Consider the following 22,752-nt stretch of genomic DNA (forward strand, 5'->3'; position numbering starts at 1 on the left):
CGGAGCCCAGAGAGGACGCGGGGTTCGGCGAGGGAAGGGAGGCGCAGAGGGCTGAGGCTGGCGTAAAGCTGACCATTCCTTTCTTCGTCGTTTCCACCAGGCAGCAACATGTCGGCGAAGCGCTCCGCCAAGAGGACCCCCCCCTCTGAACCGGCTGTGCCCGACAGCAAGAAGGTTAAAGGTATCGAGGGCCCGCGGCCTCCCCCGGTTTGGAGGAGTGGAAGGGTTGAGGGGAGGTTGGGCCCTGGAGAAAGTATTGCCCTCTGGGGTGGTGAGCGAAATCCCCCTTCCTCCAGACTTCCCGGGTCACCGGGAGCCCCGAGCCGGGGCAGGGACCAGGACACGGAGGCCAAACTATCGCTGCCATTCCCGGAGCTGCCCACCCAGCAGTCTCAGTCCCCCGTCCGCCTGGGTTGGGAGGCGAGCGTGACGCCATCCCCGCTGTCCCCTCCGCAGTCTCGCACCCGTCACACCGGGCGGAGCCCGGCCTGGTGCTGACCCTGGGCCAGGGGGACGTGGGGCAGCTGGGCCTGGGCGAAGACGTGATGGAGCGGAAGAAGCCGGCCCTGGTGGCACTGCCGGAGAGGATCGTGCAGGCGGAAGCCGGGGGGATGCACACCGTGTGCCTGGGCGAGAGCGGCACCGTGAGTCTCCGAGGGCCCCGGCCCCGCGGGCTGGCCGGCTGCGTCTGGCCTGGAATGCCCTCCCTCTGCCCCTCCGCCAAGCTAGCTCTCTTCCTCCCTTCAAGGCCCTGCTGAGAGCTCACCTCCTCCAGGAGGCCTTCCCAGACTGAGCCCCTTCTTTCCTCTCCCCCTCATCCCCCTCTCCATCCCCCCGTCTTACCTCCTTCCCTTCCCCACAGCACCTGTATATATGTATATATGGTTGTACGTATTTATTACTCTATTTATTTTACTTGTACATTTCTATCCTACTTACTTTCTTTTGTTGGTATGTTTGGTTCTGTTCTCTGTCTCCCCCTTTTAGACTGTGAGCCCACTGTTGGGTAGGGACTGTCTCTATGTGATGCCGACTTGTACTTCCCAGGCGCTTAGTACAGTGCTCTGCACATAGTAAGCGCTCAATAAATACGATTGATTGATTGATTGATTGATGATTGGCCGACCGCCCCCCGGGCCGCGCTGACAGTTTCCGGCTTGACTTTGGGCAGATCTACTCGTTTGGCTGCAACGACGAGGGCGCGCTGGGCCGGGACACGACGGCGGAGGGCTCCGAGACCACCCCCGGGAAGGTGGAGCTGCCGGCCAGGGCGGTGCAGGTGTCGGCGGGGGACAGCCACACGGCAGCGCTGACCGAGGATGGCCGGGTCTTCCTCTGGGGGTCCTTCCGGGTAGGTCCCTGCCCCCACCGGGTAATTAGCGTGCAGTTGCTCCCCCCACGACCCTCTTTGCCCAGTGACCGGCTCCTCCCCTTTCTCCAGGACAACAATGGGGTGATCGGGCTGCTGGAGCCCATGAAAAGGAGCGCCGTCCCCGTGCAGGTGCAGCTGGACGCACCCGTCATCAAAGTGGCTTCGGGTGAGAGGGGTGTGGGGGGTGGGGGCGGCTCAGGGGGCTGCCCTGTGAGGTCTGTGGGGGCGGTTCCAGGCTGGCCCCCTGATCGGGACAGTGGGAAGGGGCCGGAGGGCCCATCGACCGGCCCAGGGATCTGGCCAAGCAGCTACACTGGGTAGTGTTCTGCGAGGGTGGGGGGGGGGGGTCTCTCTTAGAACAATGCTTTGCACTAAGTAAGCGCTTAATAAATGCCACCATCATTATTATTATTATTATTCCTTCGGGCCTCGGCCCCCCCCTCACCGGACAGAAGCTAGGCTTCCGATCCCAGATGTGTCACTCGTGGACCCTGCCCATCCCTCTCTCCCTCCCTTTTTTTCCCAGGCAACGACCACCTGGTGATGCTGACGGCCGACGGGGAGCTGTATACCTCCGGCTGCGGGGAGCAGGGCCAGCTGGGCAGGGTGCCCGAGCTGTTTGCCAACCGCGGGGGCAGGAAAGGACTGGGTGGGTGTTCCCGCTAGCCCGGGCAGAGTCAGCGGGGACTGCTGTGGCCCGTGGAATTAGGGGCTGGGGCCAGAAGGGGCGGAAAGGGGAGAGGTCCAGGTGACTCCCTTGGGTGCTGAGGGGGCAAAGGCCCAGACCCCCACCATGCCAGCCAACGCCTGACACCCTCTCCCACCTCCCTTTTTCCCCCCAACCCAGGTCGCCTGCTGGTCCCCCAGTGCGTCGTGCTGAAGGCCAAGGGCAGCCGGGGCTCCGTGCGCTTCCAGGACGTGTTCTGCGGCGCCTACTTCACCTTCGCCGTCAGCCGTGAGGGCCACGTGTACGGCTTCGGCCTCTCCAACTACCACCAGCTGGGTGAGCGCGGCAGCGGGGGCGGGGGTGGGGTTCCTGGGACACGAGACCTCACCAGGCCGGGCTGCCCCCGGCCCTGCGGCCTGGGAGGGGCCGTCCGTGACGACCGTTCGGCATCTGCCCAGGGACCGAGGGCACCGAGCCCTGCTTCGCGCCACAGAACCTGACCTCGTTCAAGAACTCGACCAAGTCCTGGGTGGGCTTCTCAGGGGGACAGCACCACACCATCTGCCTGGACTCGGAGGGTGAGCGGTCCCCACGGGCGGTAGGCCGGGAGGGGGCTGGTGCCACGGGGACCAGGGTGCAGCCCCTTTGTGAGGGGGGGGTCCCCTCCCGCCTCTGGTTTAGTGGTCTTCCTTTGCCGCCCTTCCGCAGGGACGGCCCACAGCCTGGGCCGGGCGGAGTACGGCCGTCTGGGGTTGGGGGCGGGGGCGGAGGAGAAGAGCGTCCCCACGCCCATCCCCACGCTGCCCGCCGTCTCGTCTGTCGCCTGTGGAGCATCTGTGGGCTATGCTGTGGCTAAGGACGGTGAGTGCTGGACAGGGGCACGGCGGGGGGGTTAGGGAAGCATTCCATCTCTCCAGCAACCGGTCCCCTCCCACCCTTCCTTCCCACTCCCAGCAGAGCGGGAAGGGAGCAGTTTGGCTTCCAGTCGCTGTGTGCCCACAGCCAAGACACACCACCATCATCATCATCATCATCATCAATCGTATTTATTGAGCGCTTACTATGTGCAGAGCACTGTACTAAGCACTTGGGAAGTACAAATTGGCAACATATAGAGACAGTCCCTACCCAACAGTGGGCTCACAGTCTAAAAGGGGGAGACAGAGAACAAAACCAAACACACTAACAAAATAAAATAAATAGAATATAAAATAAAACACCACTCTTCCGGACCTCAGTTTCCCCATTGCTGCTCTGGGGAGTTATACGGAGAATCCAGACAAAAAGGAGTTTTGACAGTCCCACACTGGGAGGGCCTCCCGGGTTTTGGATGTGCCTCGTAACACCCCCCCCCCCCCCCCCCCCATCTTTTTGCAGGTAGAGTCTTCGCCTGGGGCATGGGCACCAACTTCCAGCTGGGTACTGGAGAAGAGGATGATGCTTGGAGCCCCGTGGAGATGGCGGGCAAGCAGCTGGAGAACCGCCTGGTCCTCTCGGTATCCAGTGGGGGCCAGCACACCGTCCTCCTGGTCAAAGACAGGGGCCAGAGCTGATGGAGCCGGCCCTACCCGCCCCGGGCCGGGGCGCCTGCCTGGCCCGGTGGCCGGTAGCTCAGACTGGTCTGCAAAACACGGGTCCCCCTCACCCCTCGCCCTGTGAGCGAATGGAGTCCAGCCCCCTTACCCCAACCTCCTCCGGAGGCTCCCGTGGATCTTGGACAGTCGGTCCTGGGGCCCGGTTGGTGCCTTGCAAAGAAGCGAAATGTTTCCGCCTGCACCGTCCCCTTCTCCCCGTGTTTTAATGTTCAGTCTGGAGCGCCCAGAGCTCCCCCCCGCCGCCCGCCCACGCCGTCGTTTAAAACCCACCCATGCTCATCCCTGCGCAGCTGCATCCGGGCAGACCCCCACGGTGCCAGACAAACCGTGAGGTGGGAGGGGGGGCCCCTTCCGCCCTCCATGCCCGAACGGCCCACAGCACTTCGAACCAGCTGGCCGGACCTGGCGGACCCCTCTCCCGCAGATGCCCCCGCGGGGCAGCGGGCCAGCCCGCCTTTCCTCGCCTCCAGAGCCGAGAGCAGGAACTGGGGGAACTTTTATAAACTAATTTATAGTGGGGTTGGGGTGGGCGTGGTATGGTCAATAGGCTTGGAAAAGAGTTCTGATTTTTGCAGAGTGTTGAAAATATTTTGCCGGGGAGAAGGACGTTTTATAACAATAAATTTTTTGAGTTTGGATAAAACCCATCCATCTGGGGACCTTTGGCAGCCGGAGGGAAGCACTGAAGCGGAACTGCGGAACAGGCAAGGGGAGAGAGGGGGCCGGGACAGTCATGTCGGCTTTAAACCCGGAGCCTGGACTGGTTGGGGGCTCCCGCCCTTTGCTGGCTAGGGAGAGGTGGGTGGGGAGTTGTTTTTGGCCAAGACAGAAGGATAACAAGAAGATGGAGGAGGAGGAGGAGGCTGGGTTGCGGCTCCAGCCGAAAAAACTGAACCACTCTGGGAAGAGAGGCTGCTTTTGAATGGGGTTTCCTGCATTTCTCCCTAAACCTGGCCTGAATCCATGAGGTCCTGGTTTCTAATCCCACCTTACCACTTGTCTACTGTGTGACCTAGGGCAAGTCACTACACTTCTCTGTGCCTCAGTTCCCTCATCTGCAAAACAGGGATTAAGACTGTGAGCCCCATGTGGGACAGGGACTATGTCCCACCTGCTTAACTTGTATCTACCCCAGCACTTGGAACAGCGCTGGGCCCATACATAGCGCTTAACAAGCATTGTGGCTTAGTGAAAAGAGCCCGGGTTTGAGAGTCAGAGGTTGTGGGTTCTAATCCCGGCTCCGCCACTTGTCAGCTGTGTGACTCGGGGCAAGTCCCTTTGCTTCTCTGGGCCTCAGTTCCCTCGTCTGTAAAATGGCGTGGCTCAGTGGGAAGAGCATGGACTTTGGAGTCAGTGGTCAGGGGTTCAAATCCCAGCTCTGCCAATTAGCTGTGTGACTTTGGGCAAGTCACTTAACTGCTCTGGGCCTCAGCTACCCCATCTGTAAAAAGTGGATTGACTGTGAGCCCCCCGTGGGACAACCTGATCACCTTGTATTTCATTCATTCATTCATTCAATCAATCGTATTTACTGAGCGCTTACTGTGTGCAGAGCACTGTACTAAGCGCTTGGGAAGTACAAGTTGGCAACAAATAGAGACGGTCCCTACCCAACAGCGGGCTCGCAGGCTAGAAGGGGGAGACAGACAACAAAATAAAACATCAACAAAATAAAATAAAGTAAAATAGAGTAATAAATCTGTACTGCTAATGTCTGTCTCCCCCTCCAGCACTTAGAACAGTGCTTTGCACATAGTAAGTGCTTAATAAATGCCATCATTATTATTATTAAAATGGGGATGAAGACTGAGCCCCCATGTGGGACAATCTGATGACCTTATAATAATAATGATAATGGCATTTATTAAATGCTTACTATGTGCAAAGCACTGTTCTAAGCGCTGGGGAGGTCACAAGGTGATCCGGTTGTCCCACGGTAGGGGGGGGGGGCTCACAGTCTTAATCCCCATTTTACAGTTGAGGTACCTGAAGCCCAGAGAAGTGAAGTGACTTGCCCAAAGTCACACAGCTGACTTTGAGACTGTGAGCCTCTCTTCTAGACTGAGCCCACTGTTGGGTAGGGACCGTCTCTATATGTTGCCAACTTGCACTTCCCAAGTGCTTAGTACAGTGCTCTGCACACAGTAAGCGCTCAATCATCATCATCAATCGTATTTATTGAGCGCTTACTGTGTGCAGAGCACTGTACTAAGCGCTTGGGAAGTACAAATTGGCAACATAGAGACAGTCCCTACCCAACAGTGGGCTCACAGTCTAAAAGGGGGAGACAGAGAACAAAACCAAACATACTAACAAAATAAAATAAATAGAATAGATGTGTACAAGTTAAATAAATAAATATATAAATAGAGTAATATGTACAAACATATATACAGGTGCTATGGGGAAGGGAAGGAGGTAAGATGGGGGGGATGGAGAGGGGGACGAGATTGAATGAATGAATGAATGAATTAGCAGAGCGGGAATTTGAACCCATGACCTCTGACTCCAAAGCCCCGGCTCTTTCCACTGAGCCACGCTGCAATTGTCAGCTGTGTGACTTTGGGCAAGTCACTTCACCTGTCTGGGCCTCAGTTACCTCCAAAGCCCATGCTCTTTCCACCGAGCCACGCTGCTTGTATCCCCCTCCCAGCGTTTAGAACAGTGCTTGGCATATAGTAAGCGCATAACAAAAACCATCATTATCATTATACGATTTAAATACGATTGAATGAATGAATGAATGAATGAGTTATCATTGTGGTTGGGAGCGGAGCCGGCCTGCGGCCACCACGTGCGGAGGAAAAACCCGGAGAGCTGGATTGTTCCCGCGGATCGGCCCGTCCGCGCCACAGCCGGGCGCGCGCATGCGCACTGGGTCCCTCCCGGGGACGGGCCGATCCGCGGGAACGATCCAGTTCTCCGGGTTTTTCCTCCGCACGTGGTGGCCGCACCTCGGGTCCGCTCCCTTCTACAATGATAACTCATTCATAATAATAGTGATAGCATTTATTAAGCGCTTACTATGTGCAAAGCACTGTTCTAAGCGCTGGGGAGGTTACAAGGTGATCGGGTTGTCCCACGGGGGTGCTCACAGTCTTCATCCCCATTTTACAGATGAGGGAACTGAGGTGCAGAGAAGTGAAGTGACTTGCCCAGAGTCACACAGCTGACAAGTGGCGGATTTGAACCCATGACCTCTAACTCCCAAGCCCAGGCTCTTTCCACTGAGCCACGCTGCTTCTCCATACATTCATTCAATCGTATTTGAATCGTATAATGATAATGATGGTTTTTGTTAAGTGCTTACTACATGCCAAGCACTGTTCTAAACGCTGGATACAAGCAGCGTGGCTCAGTGGAAAGAGCCCGGGCTTTGGAGTCAGAGGTCGTGGGTTCGAATCCCGGCTCGGCCACATGTCTGCTGTGTGACCTTGGGCAAGTCACTTCATCATCATCATCAATCGTATTTATTGAGCGCTTACTGTGTGCAGAGCACTGGACTAAGCGCTTGGGAAGTACAAGTTGGCAACACATAGAGACAGTCCCTATCCAACAGTGGGCTCACAGTCTAAAAGGGGGAGACAGAGAACAAAACCAAACATACTAACAAAATAAAATAAATAGAATAGACATGTACAAGTAAAATAAATAAATAAATAAAGTAATAAATATGTTCAAACGTATATACATATATACAGGTGGTGTGGGGAAGGGAAGGAGGTAAGATGGGGGGATGGGGAGGGGGACGAGGGGGAGAGGAAGGAAGGGGCTCAGTGTGGGAAGGCCTCCTGGAGGAGGTGAGCTCTTAGTAGGGCCTTGAAGGGAGGATGGGCAGAGGGAGGGCATTCCAGGCCCGGGGGATGACGTGGGCCGGGGGTCGATGGCGGGACAGGCGAGAATGAGGTACGGTGAGGAGATTAATTTCTCTGAGCCTCAGTTACCTCATCTGTAGAATGAGGATTAAGACTGTGAGCCCCACGTGGGACCACTTGATCCCGTTGTATCCCCCCAGCCAGTGCTTTGCACATAGTAAGCGCTTAACAAATGCCATCATTATTATTATTATTATCAGCCCGTCCCCGGGAGGGACCCGGTGCGCATGCGCGCGCCCGGCTGTGGCGCGTGCGTGGTGGCCCGGCTGTGGCGCATGCGCGGTGGCCCGGGCTGAGGGCGTCGCAGTGTGAGGGGCGCCGGCTGAGGCGGAGGGGCGCCGGTTGGCACCGGCTGGCACCGGCGGCCATGGCGGCCAGCCTGTGGATGGGGGACGTGAGTGGGGGCTCGGGGGACACGGGGGGACACGGGGGGACACGGGGGGCACCGGACCCGACGGCCCAGTGGGCGGAGGGGCACGGGGGGCCCGAGGCGCCACCACCCCGGAAGTCAGGGGGACGGAGGGCGGCGGGCGGGGCCGAGGCGCGAGGGCGCCGGAAGTGAGGGGGCGGGGCCTCGGGTTGATTGACAGCGGCGCCAAAGGGGGTCGGCCTGCTGGCCTACTCAGGGCGGCCATGGAGAGCCCCCTCATTCATTCATTCATTCATTCATTCATTCATTCATTCATTCATTCATTCAGTCGTATTTATTGAGCGCTTACTGTGTGCAGAGCACTGGACTAAGTGCTTGGGAAGGACAAGTCGGCAACATATAGCGACAAACAACATTCATTCAATCGTGTTTATTGAGCGCTTACTGTGTGCAGAGCACTGGACTAAGCGCTTGGGAAGTCCAAGCTCGCAATATCCCTACCCAACAATCAATCAATCAATCGTATTTATTGAGCGCTTACTCTATTTATTTATTTTACTTGTACATTTCTGTCCTACTTATTTTCTTTTGTTGGTATGTTTGGTTCTGTTCTCTGTCTCCCCCTTTTAGACTGTGAGCCCGCTGGTGGGTAGGGACTGTCTCTATGTGATGCCAATTTGTACTTCCCAAGCGCTTAGTCCAGTGCTCTGCACATAGTAAGCGCGCAATAAATAAATACGATTGATTGTGTGCAGAGCGCTGGACTAAGCGCTTGGGAAGTCCAAGCTGGCAACATCCCTACCCAACAATCCATCAATCGTATTTATTGAGCGCCTCCTGTGTGCAGAGCACTGGACTAAGCGCTTGGGAAGTCCAAGCTCGCAATATCCCTACCCAACAATCAATCAAGCGTATTTATTGAGCGCTTACTGTGTGCAGAGCACTGGACTAAGCGCTTGGGAAGTACAAGCTGGCAACATCCCTACCCAACAATCAATCAATCGTATTTATTGAGCGCCTCCTGTGTGCAGAGCACTGGACTAAGCGCTTGGGAAGTCCAAGCTCGCAATATCCCTACCCAACAATCAATCAATCAATCAGTCGTATTTATTGAGCACTTACTGTGTGCAGAGCACTGGACTAAGCGCTTGGGAAGTCCAAGCTCGCAATATCCCTACCCAACAATCAATCAAGCGTATTTATTGAGCGCTTACTGTGTGCAGAGCACTGGACTAAGCGCTTGGGAAGTACAAGCTGGCAACATCCCTACCCAACAATCAGTCAATCAATCGTATTTATTGAGTGCCTCCTGTGTGCAGAGCACTGTACTAAGCGCTTGGGAAGTACAAGCTGGCAACATCCCTACCCAACAATCAGTCAATCAATCGTATTTATTGAGCGCCTCCTGTGTGCAGAGCACTGTACTAAGCGCTTGGGAAGTACAAGCTGGCAACATCTAGAGACAGTCCCTACCCAACAGTGGGCTCACAGTCTAGAAGGGGGAGGCAGAGAACAAAACCAGTCAATCAGTCGTATTTATTGAGCGCCTCCTGTGTGCAGAGCACTGTACTAAGCGCTTGGGAAGTACAAGCTGGCAACATCTAGAGACAGTCCCTACCCAACAGTGGGCTCACAGTCTAGAAGGGGGAGACGGAGAACAAAACCAATCAATCAGTCGTATTTATTGAGCACCTCCTGTGTGCAGAGCACTGTACTAAGCGCTTGGGAAGTACATGCTGGCAACATATAGAGACAGTCCCTACCCATAGCTCCAATCAATCAATCAGTCGTATTTATTGAGTATTGAGTATTTATTGAGCCCAACAGTGGGCTCACCACTCCCCATCCCCCACGCCTCCTTCCCCTCCCCTCAGCACCTGTATATATGTTTGTACGTATTTATTGCTCTATTTATTTTGTTTGTACGTATTTATTGCTCTATTTTATTTGTACGTATTTATTCTATTTATTTTATTTTGGTAATATGTTTTGTTTTGTTCCCTGTCTCCCCCTTCTAGACTGTGAGCCCACTTTTGGGTAGGGACCGTCTCTAGATGTTGCCAACTTGTAGAGAAGCAGCGTGGCTCAGTGGAAAAAGCCCGGGCTTTGGAGTCAGAGGTCAGGGGTTCGAATCCCGGCTCCGCCAATTGTCAGCTGTGTGACTTTGGGCAAGTCACTTCACTTCTCTGGGCCTCAGTTCCCTCATCTGGAAAATGGGGATTAAAACTATGAGCCCCCTCGTGGACAACCTGATCACCTTGTAACCTCCCCAGCGCTTAGAACAGTGCTTTGCACATAATAAGCGCTTAATAAATACCATCATTATTATTATTATTCCCAAGCGCATAGTACAGTGCTCTGCACACAGTAAGCGCCCAATAAATACGATTGAATGAATGACAAGCCACCATGGGGCTACAATGGGGCAGGGCCTCCCCACCCACCCCCTGTCCATAAGAGGCCTTCCCAGGCTAAGCCCCCTTTTTCCTCTCCTCCTCCCCACCCCCCCCGCCTTATCTCCTTCCCCTCCCCACAGCACCTGTATATATAATAATAATAGTATTTATTAAGCGCTTACTATGTGCAAAGCACTGTTCTAAGCGCTGGGGAGGTTACAGGGTGATCAGGTTGTCCCACGGGGGGCTCACGGTCTTAATCGCCATTTTACAGATGGGGTAACTGAGGCCCAGAGAATAGTAATAACAGTGGCATTTATTAAGCGCTTACTATGTGCAAAGCACTGTTCTAAGTGCTGGGGAGGTTACAAGGTGATCAGGTTGTCTCACGGGGGGCTCACAGTCTTAATCCCCATTTTCCATATGAGGTCACCGAGGCCCAGAGAAGTGAAGTGACTTGCCCAAAGTCACACAGCTGACGGTTGGCGGAGCCGGGATTTGAACCCATGGCCTCTGACTCCAAAGCCCGGGCTCTTTCCACTGAGCCACGCTGCTTCTCTATGTGCCGAGCACTGTTCTAAGCACTGGAGCACTGTTCTAAGCGCTGTTCTAATAAACAGCATTTATTAACAACAGTGTTAATAATAACAGTGAGTGTTTCTAATAAACACTGTTCTAATAAATACGCTGTCAGTAAGCGCTTACTGTGTGCAGAACACGGTATTATTCATTCAGTCGTGTTAAGTGCTTACTGTGTGCAGAACACTACTGTTCATTGCCGTATTAAGCGCTTACTGTGTGCAGAGCACTCTACTGTTCATTCAGTCGTATTTATTAAGCGCTTACTGTGTGCAGAACACTGTACTGTTCATTCAGTCGTATTTATTAAGCGCTTACTGTGTGCAGAACACTGTACTAAGCGCTTGGGAAGTACAAATCGGCAACAGATAGAGACGTCCCTACCCAACAACGGGCTCACAGTCTGCAAGGGGGAGACAGACAACAAAACAAAGCAAGTAGACAGGTGTCAATACCATCAGAATAAATAGAATTATAGCTATATACACATTAATAAAAGACGATGAGTAATAGATATGTACTAATAAATACTAAGTGCTTGGGAGCCCACTGTTGGGTAGGGACTGTCTCTATATGTTGCCAACTTGTACTTCCCAAGCGCTTAGTACAGTGCTCTGCACACAGTAAGCTCTCAATACATATGATTGATTGATTGATTGAGAGTATATTAGAACCAAAAATGGACACATTCCCTGACCCCAACCCGTTATTCATCCCCGGCCTTCCGTGCCCACGGCCGCCCCTGACTGTGCTCGCTTCCCCACAGCTGGAGCCCTACATGGATGAGAATTTTATCTCCAGAGCCTTTGCCACCATGGGGGAGACCGTGCTGAGCGTCAAGATCATCCGCAACAGACTGACAGGGTACCTCCTCTTCCCCAGCCTGCGCCACCTCCTCCCCACCCTACCGCGAGGATGGACCAGTGAGAGTAGGGCCCAGTATCCCAATCCGTGGGTTGGAAAGGCCAAAATGCCCTTTTCTCCCTCCTTCCCCCTCCACTTTCTGGCCCAAACTCAGGAATAAGTCGATAGACTAAGTCTGGGAATCAGAAGGACCTGGGTTCGACTCCAGGCTCCGCCCCTTGTCTGCCCTGTGACCCTGGGCAAGTCATGTAATCATAATAGTAATAATAATTGTGGTGTTTAATAATAATGATGGCATTTATTAAGCGCTATGTGCAAAGCACTGTTCTAAGCGCTGTATTTGTTAAGCTCTTACTATGTACCAGGCACTGTACTAAGTGCTGGGGTGGATACAAGCAGATCGGGTTGGACACAGTCCCATGTGGGGCTCGCAGTCTCAATCCTCATTTTACAGATGGGGGAACTGAGGCACAGAGAAGTGAAGCGACTTGCCCGAGGTCACACAGCAGGCAAGTGGCGGAGCTGGGACTTCTCTGTGCCTCAGTTACCTTGTCTGTTAAATGAGGATTGACTGGAAGCCCCGTGTGGGACATGGGCTCTGTCCAACCTGATTAGCTTGTATCTACCCCAGTGCTTAGTACAGTGCCGGTAGTAAGCGCTTCACAAATACCGTGAAAAAAGAAGCAAAAAAAAAAAGCCTGTCCCCCTTGGTCCTCACTCCATGCTAATAGCCATTCCCCCAATCCCTTGGGAAAGTACAGTATAACAGAGTTGGGAGACACATTCCCTGCCCCCAATGAGTTTATGGTCCAGTTATTAATGTAAGTTAATCAATTATGGCTATGTACAAACGTGCTGTGGGGCTGAGGGAGGGGTGAATAAATCCAAGTACAAGGGTGATGCAGAAGGGAATGGGAGAAGAAGGCTTAGTCAGAAAGGCCTCTTGGAGATGTGCTTTCAGTGAGGTGTTGAAGGAGGGGAGAGTGATCATCTGTCAGATATGAAGAGGGAAGGAATTCCAGGCCAGAGGCGGGATACGGGAGAAGGGTCAGCATCGAGATAGACAAGCTGGAGGTACAGCGAGTAAGTTGGCGTTAGAGGAGCGAAGTGTGCGGGCTGACTTGTAGTAGGAAATTGGAGAGGCAAAGTAGGAGATGGCAAGGTGATTGAATGCTTTTAAAACCTCAAGTAAGGGGTTCCCGTTTCCTCTTCCTCCTTCCTGACCAGAATCCCTGCCGGCTACTGCTTCGTCGAGTTCGCCGATTTGGGCACCGCGGAGAAGTGCTTGCACAAAATCAACGGGAAGCCCCTCCCGGGGGCCACTCCGGTAAACGCCTTTGGGGCCCGACCGGCCGGCCGGCCGGCCTGCTACTCTAGCAGGGACTCAAGAGGGTCATCGGCTCTTGAGTTTTGAAATGGAGGCCAAGTGATGGTGTCTGAGGCAGTCCCTGGCCCGTGGGCAGCCCCTCCCGCAGCAGGGACTGCGGGGACGGCAGAAATCCCGGGAGTGACCAGGGCCGTCCTTTCTGCTCTCAGTTGGCATTTTCGCCTCCACTGTGGGAGGTGCCTGGGGTCACAATCAGTCAATCACACAAGTGATTGAGTGCTTTACTGTGTGTACTTAGGGGAGTATAGTATAACCAAGTTGGTAGACAGGTTCCTTGCCCTCAATGAGCTTATAGTCTAGAGGGCGAGATAGTATGTCAGTAAATTACAGATAGACTGTGAGCCCACTGTTGGGTAGGGACTGTCTCTATATGTTGCCAACTTAGACTTCCCAAGCGCTTAGAATAGTGCTGTGCACACAGTAAGCGCTCAATACATCATCATCAATCGTATTTATTGAGCGCTTACTATGTGCAGAGCACTGTACTAAGCGCTTGGGAAGTACAAATTGGCAACATATAGAGTCCCTACCCAACAGTGGGCTCACAGTCTAACAATACATATGATTGATTGATAGTCAGTTGTATTTATTGAGCACTTACTGTGGGCAGAACACTCTACTGACACTGCGCTAGGGAGAGTAAAATATAACAGACCCATTCCTTGCCCACAGTGAGCTTACAGTTTAGAGGGGGAGACAGACATTAGTATAAATAAATAATGAGTTGGGCCTCTGTCCCCAGCCAGGACCTGCCGCAGCCATTTAGGGAGGGCCAGCCTCTCCCGCCAGGAGCCGGAGGGGAAGGGAGGTGGGCGTATCATCATCATCATCATCATCAGTTGTATTTATTGCGCGCTTACTGTGTGCAGAGCACCGTACTAAGCGCTTGGGAAGTACAAGTTGGCAACATATAGGGACAGTCCCTACCCAACAGTGGGCTCACAGTCTAAAAGGGGGAGACAGAGAACAGAACCAAACATACTAACAAAATAAAAGGACCTTGGCCGGGGCCACGGGTCGGGTCTTGGAGGGCTTGGCCCCCAGGTGGTCCATGTGCTGCCTAGGAGAATGAGCCCAGGAGTCCAGGCGGGATTTTGGCAGGACCCTGGACGAGCAGAAGTGGGTTTCTCTGCCCCTGGGTTAGGCCCTGGCCTCCACGATGGGGCCCTGGCACTGAAGGGTTTGGTTGGAGCCCCCAGGGGTTGGGAGGGAGCGGGGTTTGAGCCGTTTTAGCCTCCTTCGGCCCCTGCCCCGGGGCTGAGGGGAGTTAGAGTTGCTCCAGGGCTTCCCGGGGAAGGCTCTGTGCCTGTGGGAACGGCAACACTGAGAGCGCAGTCAGTCGATCCATCCATCGTATTCCCTGAGCGCTTATTGTGTGCAGAACACTCACTAGGCGCTTGGGAGGGTACGATATAACAGTATAACAGTTGGTAGTGCCACCAGGGGAAACCAGTCTTTCATCTTGCTGGGTGGAACAGACTCCCGTGCTCCCGTAGCCCTCGTCCAGCCCAATGCCGTGCCCGGTGTCCGGCCCGATGCCAATGCCCAGCCTGTTCTCGTTGCAGTCCAAGCGCTTCAAGCTGAACTATGCCACGTACGGGAAACAGCCGGATAACAGGTGGGGGTGCCCAGGCAGGCCAGGGGCTGGGGCGGAGGGTGGCCTGGCTGGGCGGAGGGATGTGGTGGGGGGGCGGCTTGTGGAGTTTGCCCCTCTGCTGCCCGCAGCCCCGAGTACTCACTCTTCGTGGGGGACCTGAGCCCAGATGTGGACGATGGCATCTTGTACGAGTTCTTCGTCAAGGCCTACCCTTCCTGCCGAGGGGGCAAGGTGGTACTGGACCCCGCCGGCATCTCCAAGTGAGGCACGGTCCCCTCCCTGCTCCCCACAGGGCTCCGTTTATCCTCTCCCCAAACGGCTGGTTTGGGCCCTCTGACATAGGAGCGGGGAGGGAGCAGGAGCCCAATGGGGCTCCCGGCCTCACGCTGCCAATTTCAGTAGAAACCTGGCGGTGCGCGCTTGGGGTTGTTGCCGGGGGAAGGGGGCGGGCACCGTGTCGGCAGCGGTGTTTCCCCGTAGGGGCTACGGCTTCGTGAAGTTCACGGACGAGCTGGAGCAGAAACGGGCGCTGACGGAGTGCCAGGGCGCCGTGGGGCTCGGCTTGAAGCCAGTGCGTTTGAGTGTGGCCATCCCCAAAGCGTGAGTAGTGAGCTGGGGGTGACCAGGGGTGACCCGAGGGGGTGTCCCAGGAGGAGCACACCGTGGCCTTCCCCCGGCCCTCCCTCCAAGCCCATCTACTACCACCCGTTTCAGGAGGCCCTCCCTGCCAGAACTCCCCTGCCCTGATCTGGCTGGGGGTTTGTGGAGCATCCAGGACTTTAATAATCAATCAATCAATCGATCGTATTTATTGAGCGCTTACTGTGTGCAGAGCACTGTACTAAGCGCTTGGGAAGTACAAGTTGGCAACATACAGAGACAGTCCCTACCCAACAGTGGGCTCACAGTCTAGAAGGGGGAGGCAGAGAACAAAACCAGACATATTAATAAAATAAATAGAATAGATATGTACAAGTAAAATAAATAGAATAATAAATATGTACATACACATATACAGGTGCTGTGGGGAAGGGAAGGAGGTAAGATGGGGGGATGGAGAGGGGGACGAGGGGGAGAGGAAGGATAATAATAATGATGGTATTTGTTAAGCACTTACTATGTGCAAAGCACAGTTCTAAGTGCTGGGGGATACAAGGTGAGCAGGTTGCCCCACGTCGGGCTCGCAGTCTTAATCCCCATTTTACAGATGAGGGAACTGAGGCACAGAGAAGTTAAGTGACTTGCCCAAAGTCACACAGCTGACAATTGGCGGAGCAATGGTGGCATTTGTTAAGCGCTTACCATGTGCAAAGCACTGTTCTAAGCGCTGGACTTTAGTGGGTCTGTCTGTGATACCCCCACTCAATTTGGAAGCTCAGGTTCACCCTTTCTACCCTTCCCCCCCAACAACAAAGCACAGCCAGCCCTGGGCTCTGCCCCCAGGGGGGCTCAGCCAGTGTCCAGGAGTCAGGACACAATGCCCCTACCACTCCACCCCTTTGCAAGCCCCTCCTCAAACCAGCCACGAGCGTCATCGGCTCTTGAGTTTTGAAAAGGAGGCCAAGTGATGGTGTCCGAGGCAGTCCCTGGCCCGTGGGCAGGGGGGATAGAGGCAGCCTCAGGACACTGGTCTGGGGGAAAGGCGGGAGAAGGGGAACAGTCCTGGAGCCCCCCCAAAACGGGCAGCAGCCACGACACCTCCCTGTGTTGGCCAGGAACCGGGTGAAGACGGTGGAGTACAGCCAGATGTACAATTACAATTACAACCAGTACTACCAGCAGTACCAGAACTACTACGCCCAGTGGGGGTACGACCAGAACACGGGCAGCTACAGCTACAGCTACCCGCACTACGGCTACACCCAGAGCACCATGCAGGTGAGCGGCGCCGGGGGTGGAGCCCCATCCAAGGGAGGGGTGGATGTGGTGAGCTCCCCTCACCCCCCCCCCTAAGCTGGAAGTCCCGTCCCTCCCAGCCCAGGGAGCTTCAAGGCCTGTAGGCATTAGTTGGGTGTTCAAATTCAGTCGTATTTATTGAGCGCTTACTGTATGCAGAGCGCTGGACAGTACAATGCGGCAACAAATAGAGACAATCCCTACCTGCCCACACTCTGAGATTGGCACATCAACGAGGGGCTGTTAAAGATCCAAGGTTAACCATAACTTCCCCCTTCCCTCTGTGCTCCTCCCCTCGGGCCCTTCACATCCAACAGACGTACGAAGAAGTGGGTGATGATGCCTTGGAAGGTAAGAGTTGTGTCCCCATCCCCTTTCCCCCCACCACAGCCAACCAAACCTGACCGGATCCCCTCGCTCCCAACCAAGATCCCATTCAGGACCCCAGCCCTTTCCCCTTCTGGCGGGGCCCCACCCCACCCTGAAAGTGGCACAGTGGGTGCGGCGGAGCACCCACTGACCACTAGCCCCCTCCCCTCCCCCTGGTCTCCTCCTGGAAGACCCCACACCTCAACTGGACGTGAGTGAAGCCAACAGGGAGTTCATGGAGCAGAGCGAGGAGCTGTACGAGGCCCTGATGGAGTGTCACTGGCAGCCGCTGGACTCAGTCCTGGCCGAGATCCCGGCCAGCCTCTAGCCAGACCCGACCCCGCCCGCCCTGCAGTTGTTTTAAACTGAGAACTTTTACTTTTTTTACCTAAGTTATAAAGTTACTAACCCAGATGTGCTGTGTTGTCAGTCCACACATGGGAGGGGGGCCTTCTGTGCCTCATTCTTCATCACCCACCCTAACTCATGTTGGTTAAACTCAGCCAAATCCACTGAGGTGCAGCCTCTGGGCGAGACACTAGCCTGTCAAGCCTCCTGGTGAGGCAAGGCCCTGCCACCCAAGGAAACTAACTTATCAATCAATCGTATTTATTGAGCGCTTACTATGTGCATAGCACTGTACTAAGCGCTTGGGAAGTACAAATTGGCAACACATAGAGACAGTCCCTACCCAACAGTGGGCTCACAGTCTAAAAGGGGGAGACAGAGAACAGAACCAAACATAACAAAATAAAATAAATAGGATAGAAATGTACAAAATAGAGTAATAAATATGTACAACCATATATACATATACACACAACTTATGTTAGTGTGTTTCCCCATCTAGACTCTAAGCTCATTGTGGGCAGAGAATGTCTGCTTGAGTGCTTAGTACAGGGCTCTACACACAAAAAGTGCTCACTAAAGAGGTTGAAAAGTCTTGAAGCAGGCCATTGAGCAAGAGAAATTCCCCATCTTCCACCTCCCCCCAACCAAATGTTCCTGCTCTCCAGACTCCAAAGAGCAAAGCAATGGACTAAAGGCAAATCAGGTTGGGCAGTCTATCCCATGTGGGGCTCAGTCTAGTCTCCAGTAGACAGAAAAGGTAACTGAGGCAGAGAAGTAAAGGGACTCAGCCACGGTCACACAGCAGACAAGTGACTGAGCTGGGATTAAAACCTAGGTCCTTCCGACCCCCTACGCCTGTGCTTATGGGCCGTGCTGGATTCAATACCTCCTTTTCCAACTAGGCCTTGTCCCATCTGTTTCTAGCTTAGCCCGTTTCAACTACCCCCATTCACAAGTCCACACAAAGAATGATCATATTTACTTAGGTCCTTTATTATTAAGTGTTTGAGACTACACAACAGGAGTCCTTTCTGGCCATGAGGTCAGTTGCAGACATACGTACGGGCAGGGGGAAATCCTTTCTGCTTGCTTTCCAGGTCAGCAAGGCACGGGCCTCCAACTTTCACGGCTCTTCACATCTAGGGGTACGGTAGTGAAGGAGGAGGGAGTGAGGGAAGCCCCAGGGCCCCAACCCACCCGGGATTAGTTCGCAGCTGGTCTCAGTCCCATATCCGCAAGTGTCATCCGTACATGTCCACCAGTGAGTGTCATCCTTAACCAGCGAGTCAGGAGTAGTGTCCATCCCAGCGCTTAATAAATGCCATTATTATCCCATTCCAACCCCACCCCTGCTCCAGGGGGCCAATGTATCCTCCCTTGCCCCATTGTCATGGGGATGGCATGTCATGGGGATGGACATGGGGGTGTCTTCCCAAGGTCCTGCCAGCCGACTTACCCAACATACCACCACCGCCTAACAGTGGCAAGCAGGTCTGGGGCCTCACCGCCATCGCTCAGGCCTCTGTGGGAATAGGGAACGCAAATTAGGAAGCAGCTCCAAGGCCCTCCCACTACCGGACAGGGGCTTTCTCGGGTTACTGTGAGGACCGGGCCTTGTCCGTTGTCTCCACACCGGACAGGCGGCCCGCGCCCAGTTCCTTTCCCTCCTTTTACGACCACCAAGGTCGGTGTGCAGACCTGATGGGAAAGGGATCCGGAGGGATGGGGAGGGGGCATCGGCCGTTTGCCTCTCACCTGTGCCGTTGGCGAATCCGCCCTCCTCTCCTTGGCAAGTCTGGTCTCTGGTCAGGCCCCTAGCCGGGCTCCGGCGTGTTAGCCCTAGGCCGGGAAAGACGGGTCAGCGAAAATTGGGAAGGGGGACACGGGCATATCGGGGGGAGGGTCTGCGGCCCAAGGGCAACTGTGGGAGAGCCGAGTGGCAGCGCCAAGCACGGCAGGCTCTGCGCTGTCAAAGTCTCTCCAGGCTACTCTGGCATGCAGTTGGAGACGCCGGGGCTACTGAGTCCAGCCTCGGCCCTTGATAAACATGCCGGGGGAACCTCACCCACCCACACCCCATTCCGGCCCGACTTGCTCGTATCCACCCCGGCCCTTAATACAGTGCCTGGCACATAATAAGTGCTTAAAAGATGCTAAAATGGTGATTATCCCGCGATTAGATGTATGTTTGTACATACATATGTTTGTACGTATTTATTACTCTTTCTATTTAACTTGCACATATCTATTTATTTTATTTTGTTAGTGTTTGGTTTTGTTCTCTGTATCCCCCTTCTAGACTGTGAGCCCACTGTTGGGTAGGGACTGTCTCTGTGTTGCCAACTTGTACTTCCCAAGCTCCTGTCCTCCGAGCGCCGCCAGAGACGCCCCCTGCTTCCACCCCCACCCACTTAAGCGACCTTCCTTATAGTGCCCCCCAACCCCCCTTCCCGGTCCGGTCCTGACTGACTCCCCACCCCCACCCCCACCCCGGGAAAAAGGCCCTTGTTATCACCAAGTTACATTAACGACAACCTCATTCGCACCTACTCAGCTTTCCTGTCCCGCCATCGACCCCCGGCCCACGTCCTCCCCCGGGCCTGCAATGCCCCCAATCCCTCTGCCCACCCGCCAAGCTAGCTCTCTTCCTCCCTTCAAGGCCCTACTGAGAGTTCATCTCCTCCAGGAGGCCTTCCCAGACTGAGCCCCTTCCTTCCTCTCCATCCCCCGCATCTTACCTCCTTCCCTTCCCCACCGCACCTGTATATATGTATATATGTCTGTACATATTTATTACTCTATTTACTTATTTATCAATCGTATTTATTGAGCGCTTACTGTGCGCAGAGCACTGTACTAAGCAATTGCTAAGTACAACCTGGCAACATCTAGAGACAGTCCCTACCTAACAGTGGGCTCACAGTCTAGAAGGGGGAGACAGAGAACAAAGCCAAACATACTAACAAAATAAAACAGAATAGATAGGTACAAGATAAATAAGTAAATATCTTACTTGTACCTATCTATTCTATTTTCTAGAATATCTATTCTATTTTATTAGTATGTTTGCTTCTGTTCTCTGTCTCCCCCTTCTAGACGGTGAGCCCACTGTTGGGTAGGGACCGTCTCTGTATGTTGCCAGCTTGTACTTCCCAAGCGCTTAGTACAGTGCTCTGCACACAGTAAGCGCTCAATACGATTGATTGATTCCCAAGAGCTTCCTACAGTGCTCTGCACACAGTAAGCGCTCAATAAATACGATTGATTGATTGATTCACCTGGACTCCAGGCCACGAGGCCGGCAGGGATCCGCTCTCCACTTCATGTTGACAGCTGGTTCCGGGTCTGGGGGCGAAAAAGACAAAAATGGGCTGACCCTTGGGTTCCCACCGCGCCTTTAGGCTCTCCAAAAGCGTTCGGCCGATGTCTTTTCCCGAAATGTTGCGGGCCGGTTACCGCAAACCGAACCGCGACCGTCGAGGAAAATGGTCACTTTGGGCTCCTTTTTGACTGCGCCAGCCACGGGCCGAGCGGGGCAGCTTCGATAAGGGCCGAGGGAACCCAACCACAAACCTCCGCGGGTTCTCCCAAACAACTCCCCGATTAATTAGCTTATTTACTGAGCGCCTATTATGTCCCAACCATTGTGTTAAGGTTAAGACAAAAAAAGAAGATGGTTACAGCCTCTGTCCCACAAGAAGCTGGATCTTAGTATTCTTTAGAACATTAATTTGTACATAGCAAGCACTTAATAAAAGACATCATTATCATTATTTTGATATTCCTTAGGCAGCCAGGCCTCCAACACTCACACTACGACACTCACCTCCTCCCACGGCACGAAAGAAAGAAACGCCGCCGGCGCCTGCTTTTATAGGCGCGGCGCCCCCTGGTGGCGCTCGCTGATTGGTTCGTCCGGAGCGCGCGCGCGACCTGCACAGACTTCTGGGAATCGTAGTCCGAGGAACGGGCGCGCGACCTGCACAGACTTCTGGGAATTGTAGTCCACGCCGCGCGCGCGCGACCTGCACAGACTTCTGGGAATTGTAGTCTGCGGAGCGCGCGCGCGCGCGCGCGAGACCTGCACAGGCTTCTGGGAATTGTAGTCCGCGGAGCGCGTGACCCTCGCCTACTGACGATGATGGTGATTATTATTATTGTTATTGTTAACAATAGTTTATTAATCGCTGACTATGTGCAAAGCACTGTTCTAAAGGCTGCGGAGGTTACAAGGTGATGAGATTGTCCCGCGGGGGGCTCACAGTCTTCATCCCCATTTTACAGATGAGGGAACTGAGGCCCAGGGAAGTGAAGTGACTTAATAATAATAATAATAATCATGATGGCATTTATTAAGCGCTTACTCTGTGCAAAGCACTGTTCTAAGCGCTGGGGAGGTTACAAGGTGATTAGGTTGTCCCACCGGGGGCTCCCAGTCTTCATCCCCATTTTACAGATGAGGGAACTGAGGCCCAGGGAAGTGAAGTGATTTAATAATAATAATAATCATGATGGCATTTATTAAGCGCTTACTCTGTGCAAAGCACTGTTCTAAGCGCTGGGGAGGTTACAAGGTGATCAGGTTGTCCCACCGGGGGCTCCCAGTCTTCATCCCCATTTTACAGATGAGGTAACTGAGGCCCAGGGAAGTGAAGTGACTTAATAATAATAATAATCACGATGGCATTTATTAAGCGCTTACTATGTGCAAAGCACTGTTCTAAGCGCTGGGGAGGTTACAAGGTGATGAGGGTGTCCCACGTGGGGCTCCCAGTCTTCATCCCCATTTTACAGATGAGGTAACTGAGGCCCAGGGAAGTGAAGTGACTTAATAATAATAATAATCATGATGGCATTTATTAAGCGCTTACTCTGTGCAAAGCACTGTTCTAAGCGCTGGGGAGGTTACAAGGTGATCAGGTTGTCCCACCGGGGGCTCACAGTCTTCATCCCCATTTTACAGATGAGGTAACTGAGGCCCAGAGAAGCGAAGTGACTTGCCCAGAGTCACCCAGCTGACAATTGGCAGAGCCGGGATTTGAACCCATGACCTCTGACTCCAAAGCCCATGCTCTTTCCACTGAGCCACGCTGCTTTTATTAAGCGCTCACCATGCGCAAAGCACTGTTCTAAGCGCTGGGGAGTTTACGAAGTGATCAGGTTAATTAATGATGGCATTTGTTAAGCGCTTACTATGGGCAAAGCACTGTTCTAAGCGCTGGGGGGGGGATACACGCTGCTTCTCTAGAAGTGATTATCATCAATCGTATTTATTGAGCGCTTAGTGTGTGCAGAGCACTGGGCTAAGCGCTTGGGAAGTCCAAGTTGGCAACATAGAGAGACGGGCCCTACCCAACAGTGGGCTCACAGTCTAAAAGCTGAGACAACCTGAGGATGAGACAGGCAGTCAGGGAGGGCCCACCCACCCACTCTC

The 22,752-nt window shown here is 53.9% G+C and overlaps 2 protein-coding genes, 1 long non-coding RNA gene and 4 other non-coding genes across 7 annotated transcripts; 2 read left to right on the forward strand and 5 right to left on the reverse strand.

Moving 5' to 3' along the window:
• Nucleotides 1–101: 101 nt before the first annotated feature.
• RCC1 (regulator of chromosome condensation 1) lies at nucleotides 102–4,233 on the forward strand. The gene is made up of 9 exons (XM_038758072.1): nucleotides 102–181; nucleotides 457–644; nucleotides 1,172–1,351; nucleotides 1,442–1,538; nucleotides 1,899–2,021; nucleotides 2,220–2,375; nucleotides 2,498–2,617; nucleotides 2,748–2,900; nucleotides 3,417–4,233. Exons 1-9 carry the CDS (start codon nucleotides 109–111, stop codon nucleotides 3,590–3,592), a joined length of 1,266 nt encoding a protein of 421 aa, XP_038614000.1. The 5' UTR covers nucleotides 102–108; the 3' UTR covers nucleotides 3,593–4,233.
• Nucleotides 4,234–7,849: 3,616 nt separating this feature from the next.
• On the forward strand, nucleotides 7,850–17,381 carry LOC119938596 (tRNA selenocysteine 1 associated protein 1). Its single transcript, XM_038758479.1, has 9 exons — nucleotides 7,850–7,903; nucleotides 11,621–11,718; nucleotides 12,946–13,045; nucleotides 14,671–14,723; nucleotides 14,831–14,962; nucleotides 15,183–15,302; nucleotides 16,418–16,580; nucleotides 16,916–16,949; nucleotides 17,159–17,381. The coding sequence occupies exons 1-9, from the start codon at nucleotides 7,877–7,879 to the stop codon at nucleotides 17,293–17,295; spliced, it is 864 nt and encodes a 287-aa protein (XP_038614407.1). The 5' UTR covers nucleotides 7,850–7,876; the 3' UTR covers nucleotides 17,296–17,381.
• Nucleotides 17,382–18,287: 906 nt separating this feature from the next.
• Nucleotides 18,288–21,051, reverse strand: LOC119938597. Its single transcript, XR_005454466.1, has 3 exons — nucleotides 20,597–21,051; nucleotides 18,775–19,157; nucleotides 18,288–18,457 (listed from the first exon to the last, which is right to left on the reverse strand). It is a non-coding gene; the product is annotated as an uncharacterized LOC119938597 (long non-coding RNA).
• On the reverse strand, nucleotides 18,531–18,601 carry LOC119938905. Its single transcript, XR_005454597.1, has one exon. It is a non-coding gene; the product is annotated as a small nucleolar RNA SNORD99 (small nucleolar RNA).
• On the reverse strand, nucleotides 18,915–19,041 carry LOC119938894. The gene has a single exon (XR_005454587.1). It is a non-coding gene; the product is annotated as a small nucleolar RNA SNORA61 (small nucleolar RNA).
• LOC119938929 lies at nucleotides 19,238–19,371 on the reverse strand. Its single transcript, XR_005454615.1, has one exon. It is a non-coding gene; the product is annotated as a small nucleolar RNA SNORA44 (small nucleolar RNA).
• On the reverse strand, nucleotides 20,740–20,874 carry LOC119938923. The gene has a single exon (XR_005454609.1). It is a non-coding gene; the product is annotated as a small nucleolar RNA SNORA16B/SNORA16A family (small nucleolar RNA).
• Nucleotides 21,052–22,752: the final 1,701 nt, after the last annotated feature.

The sequence above is a fragment of the Tachyglossus aculeatus genome, chromosome 16, assembly GCF_015852505.1.
Source record: "Tachyglossus aculeatus isolate mTacAcu1 chromosome 16, mTacAcu1.pri, whole genome shotgun sequence".
NCBI classification, from domain to species: domain Eukaryota; kingdom Metazoa; phylum Chordata; class Mammalia; order Monotremata; family Tachyglossidae; genus Tachyglossus; species Tachyglossus aculeatus.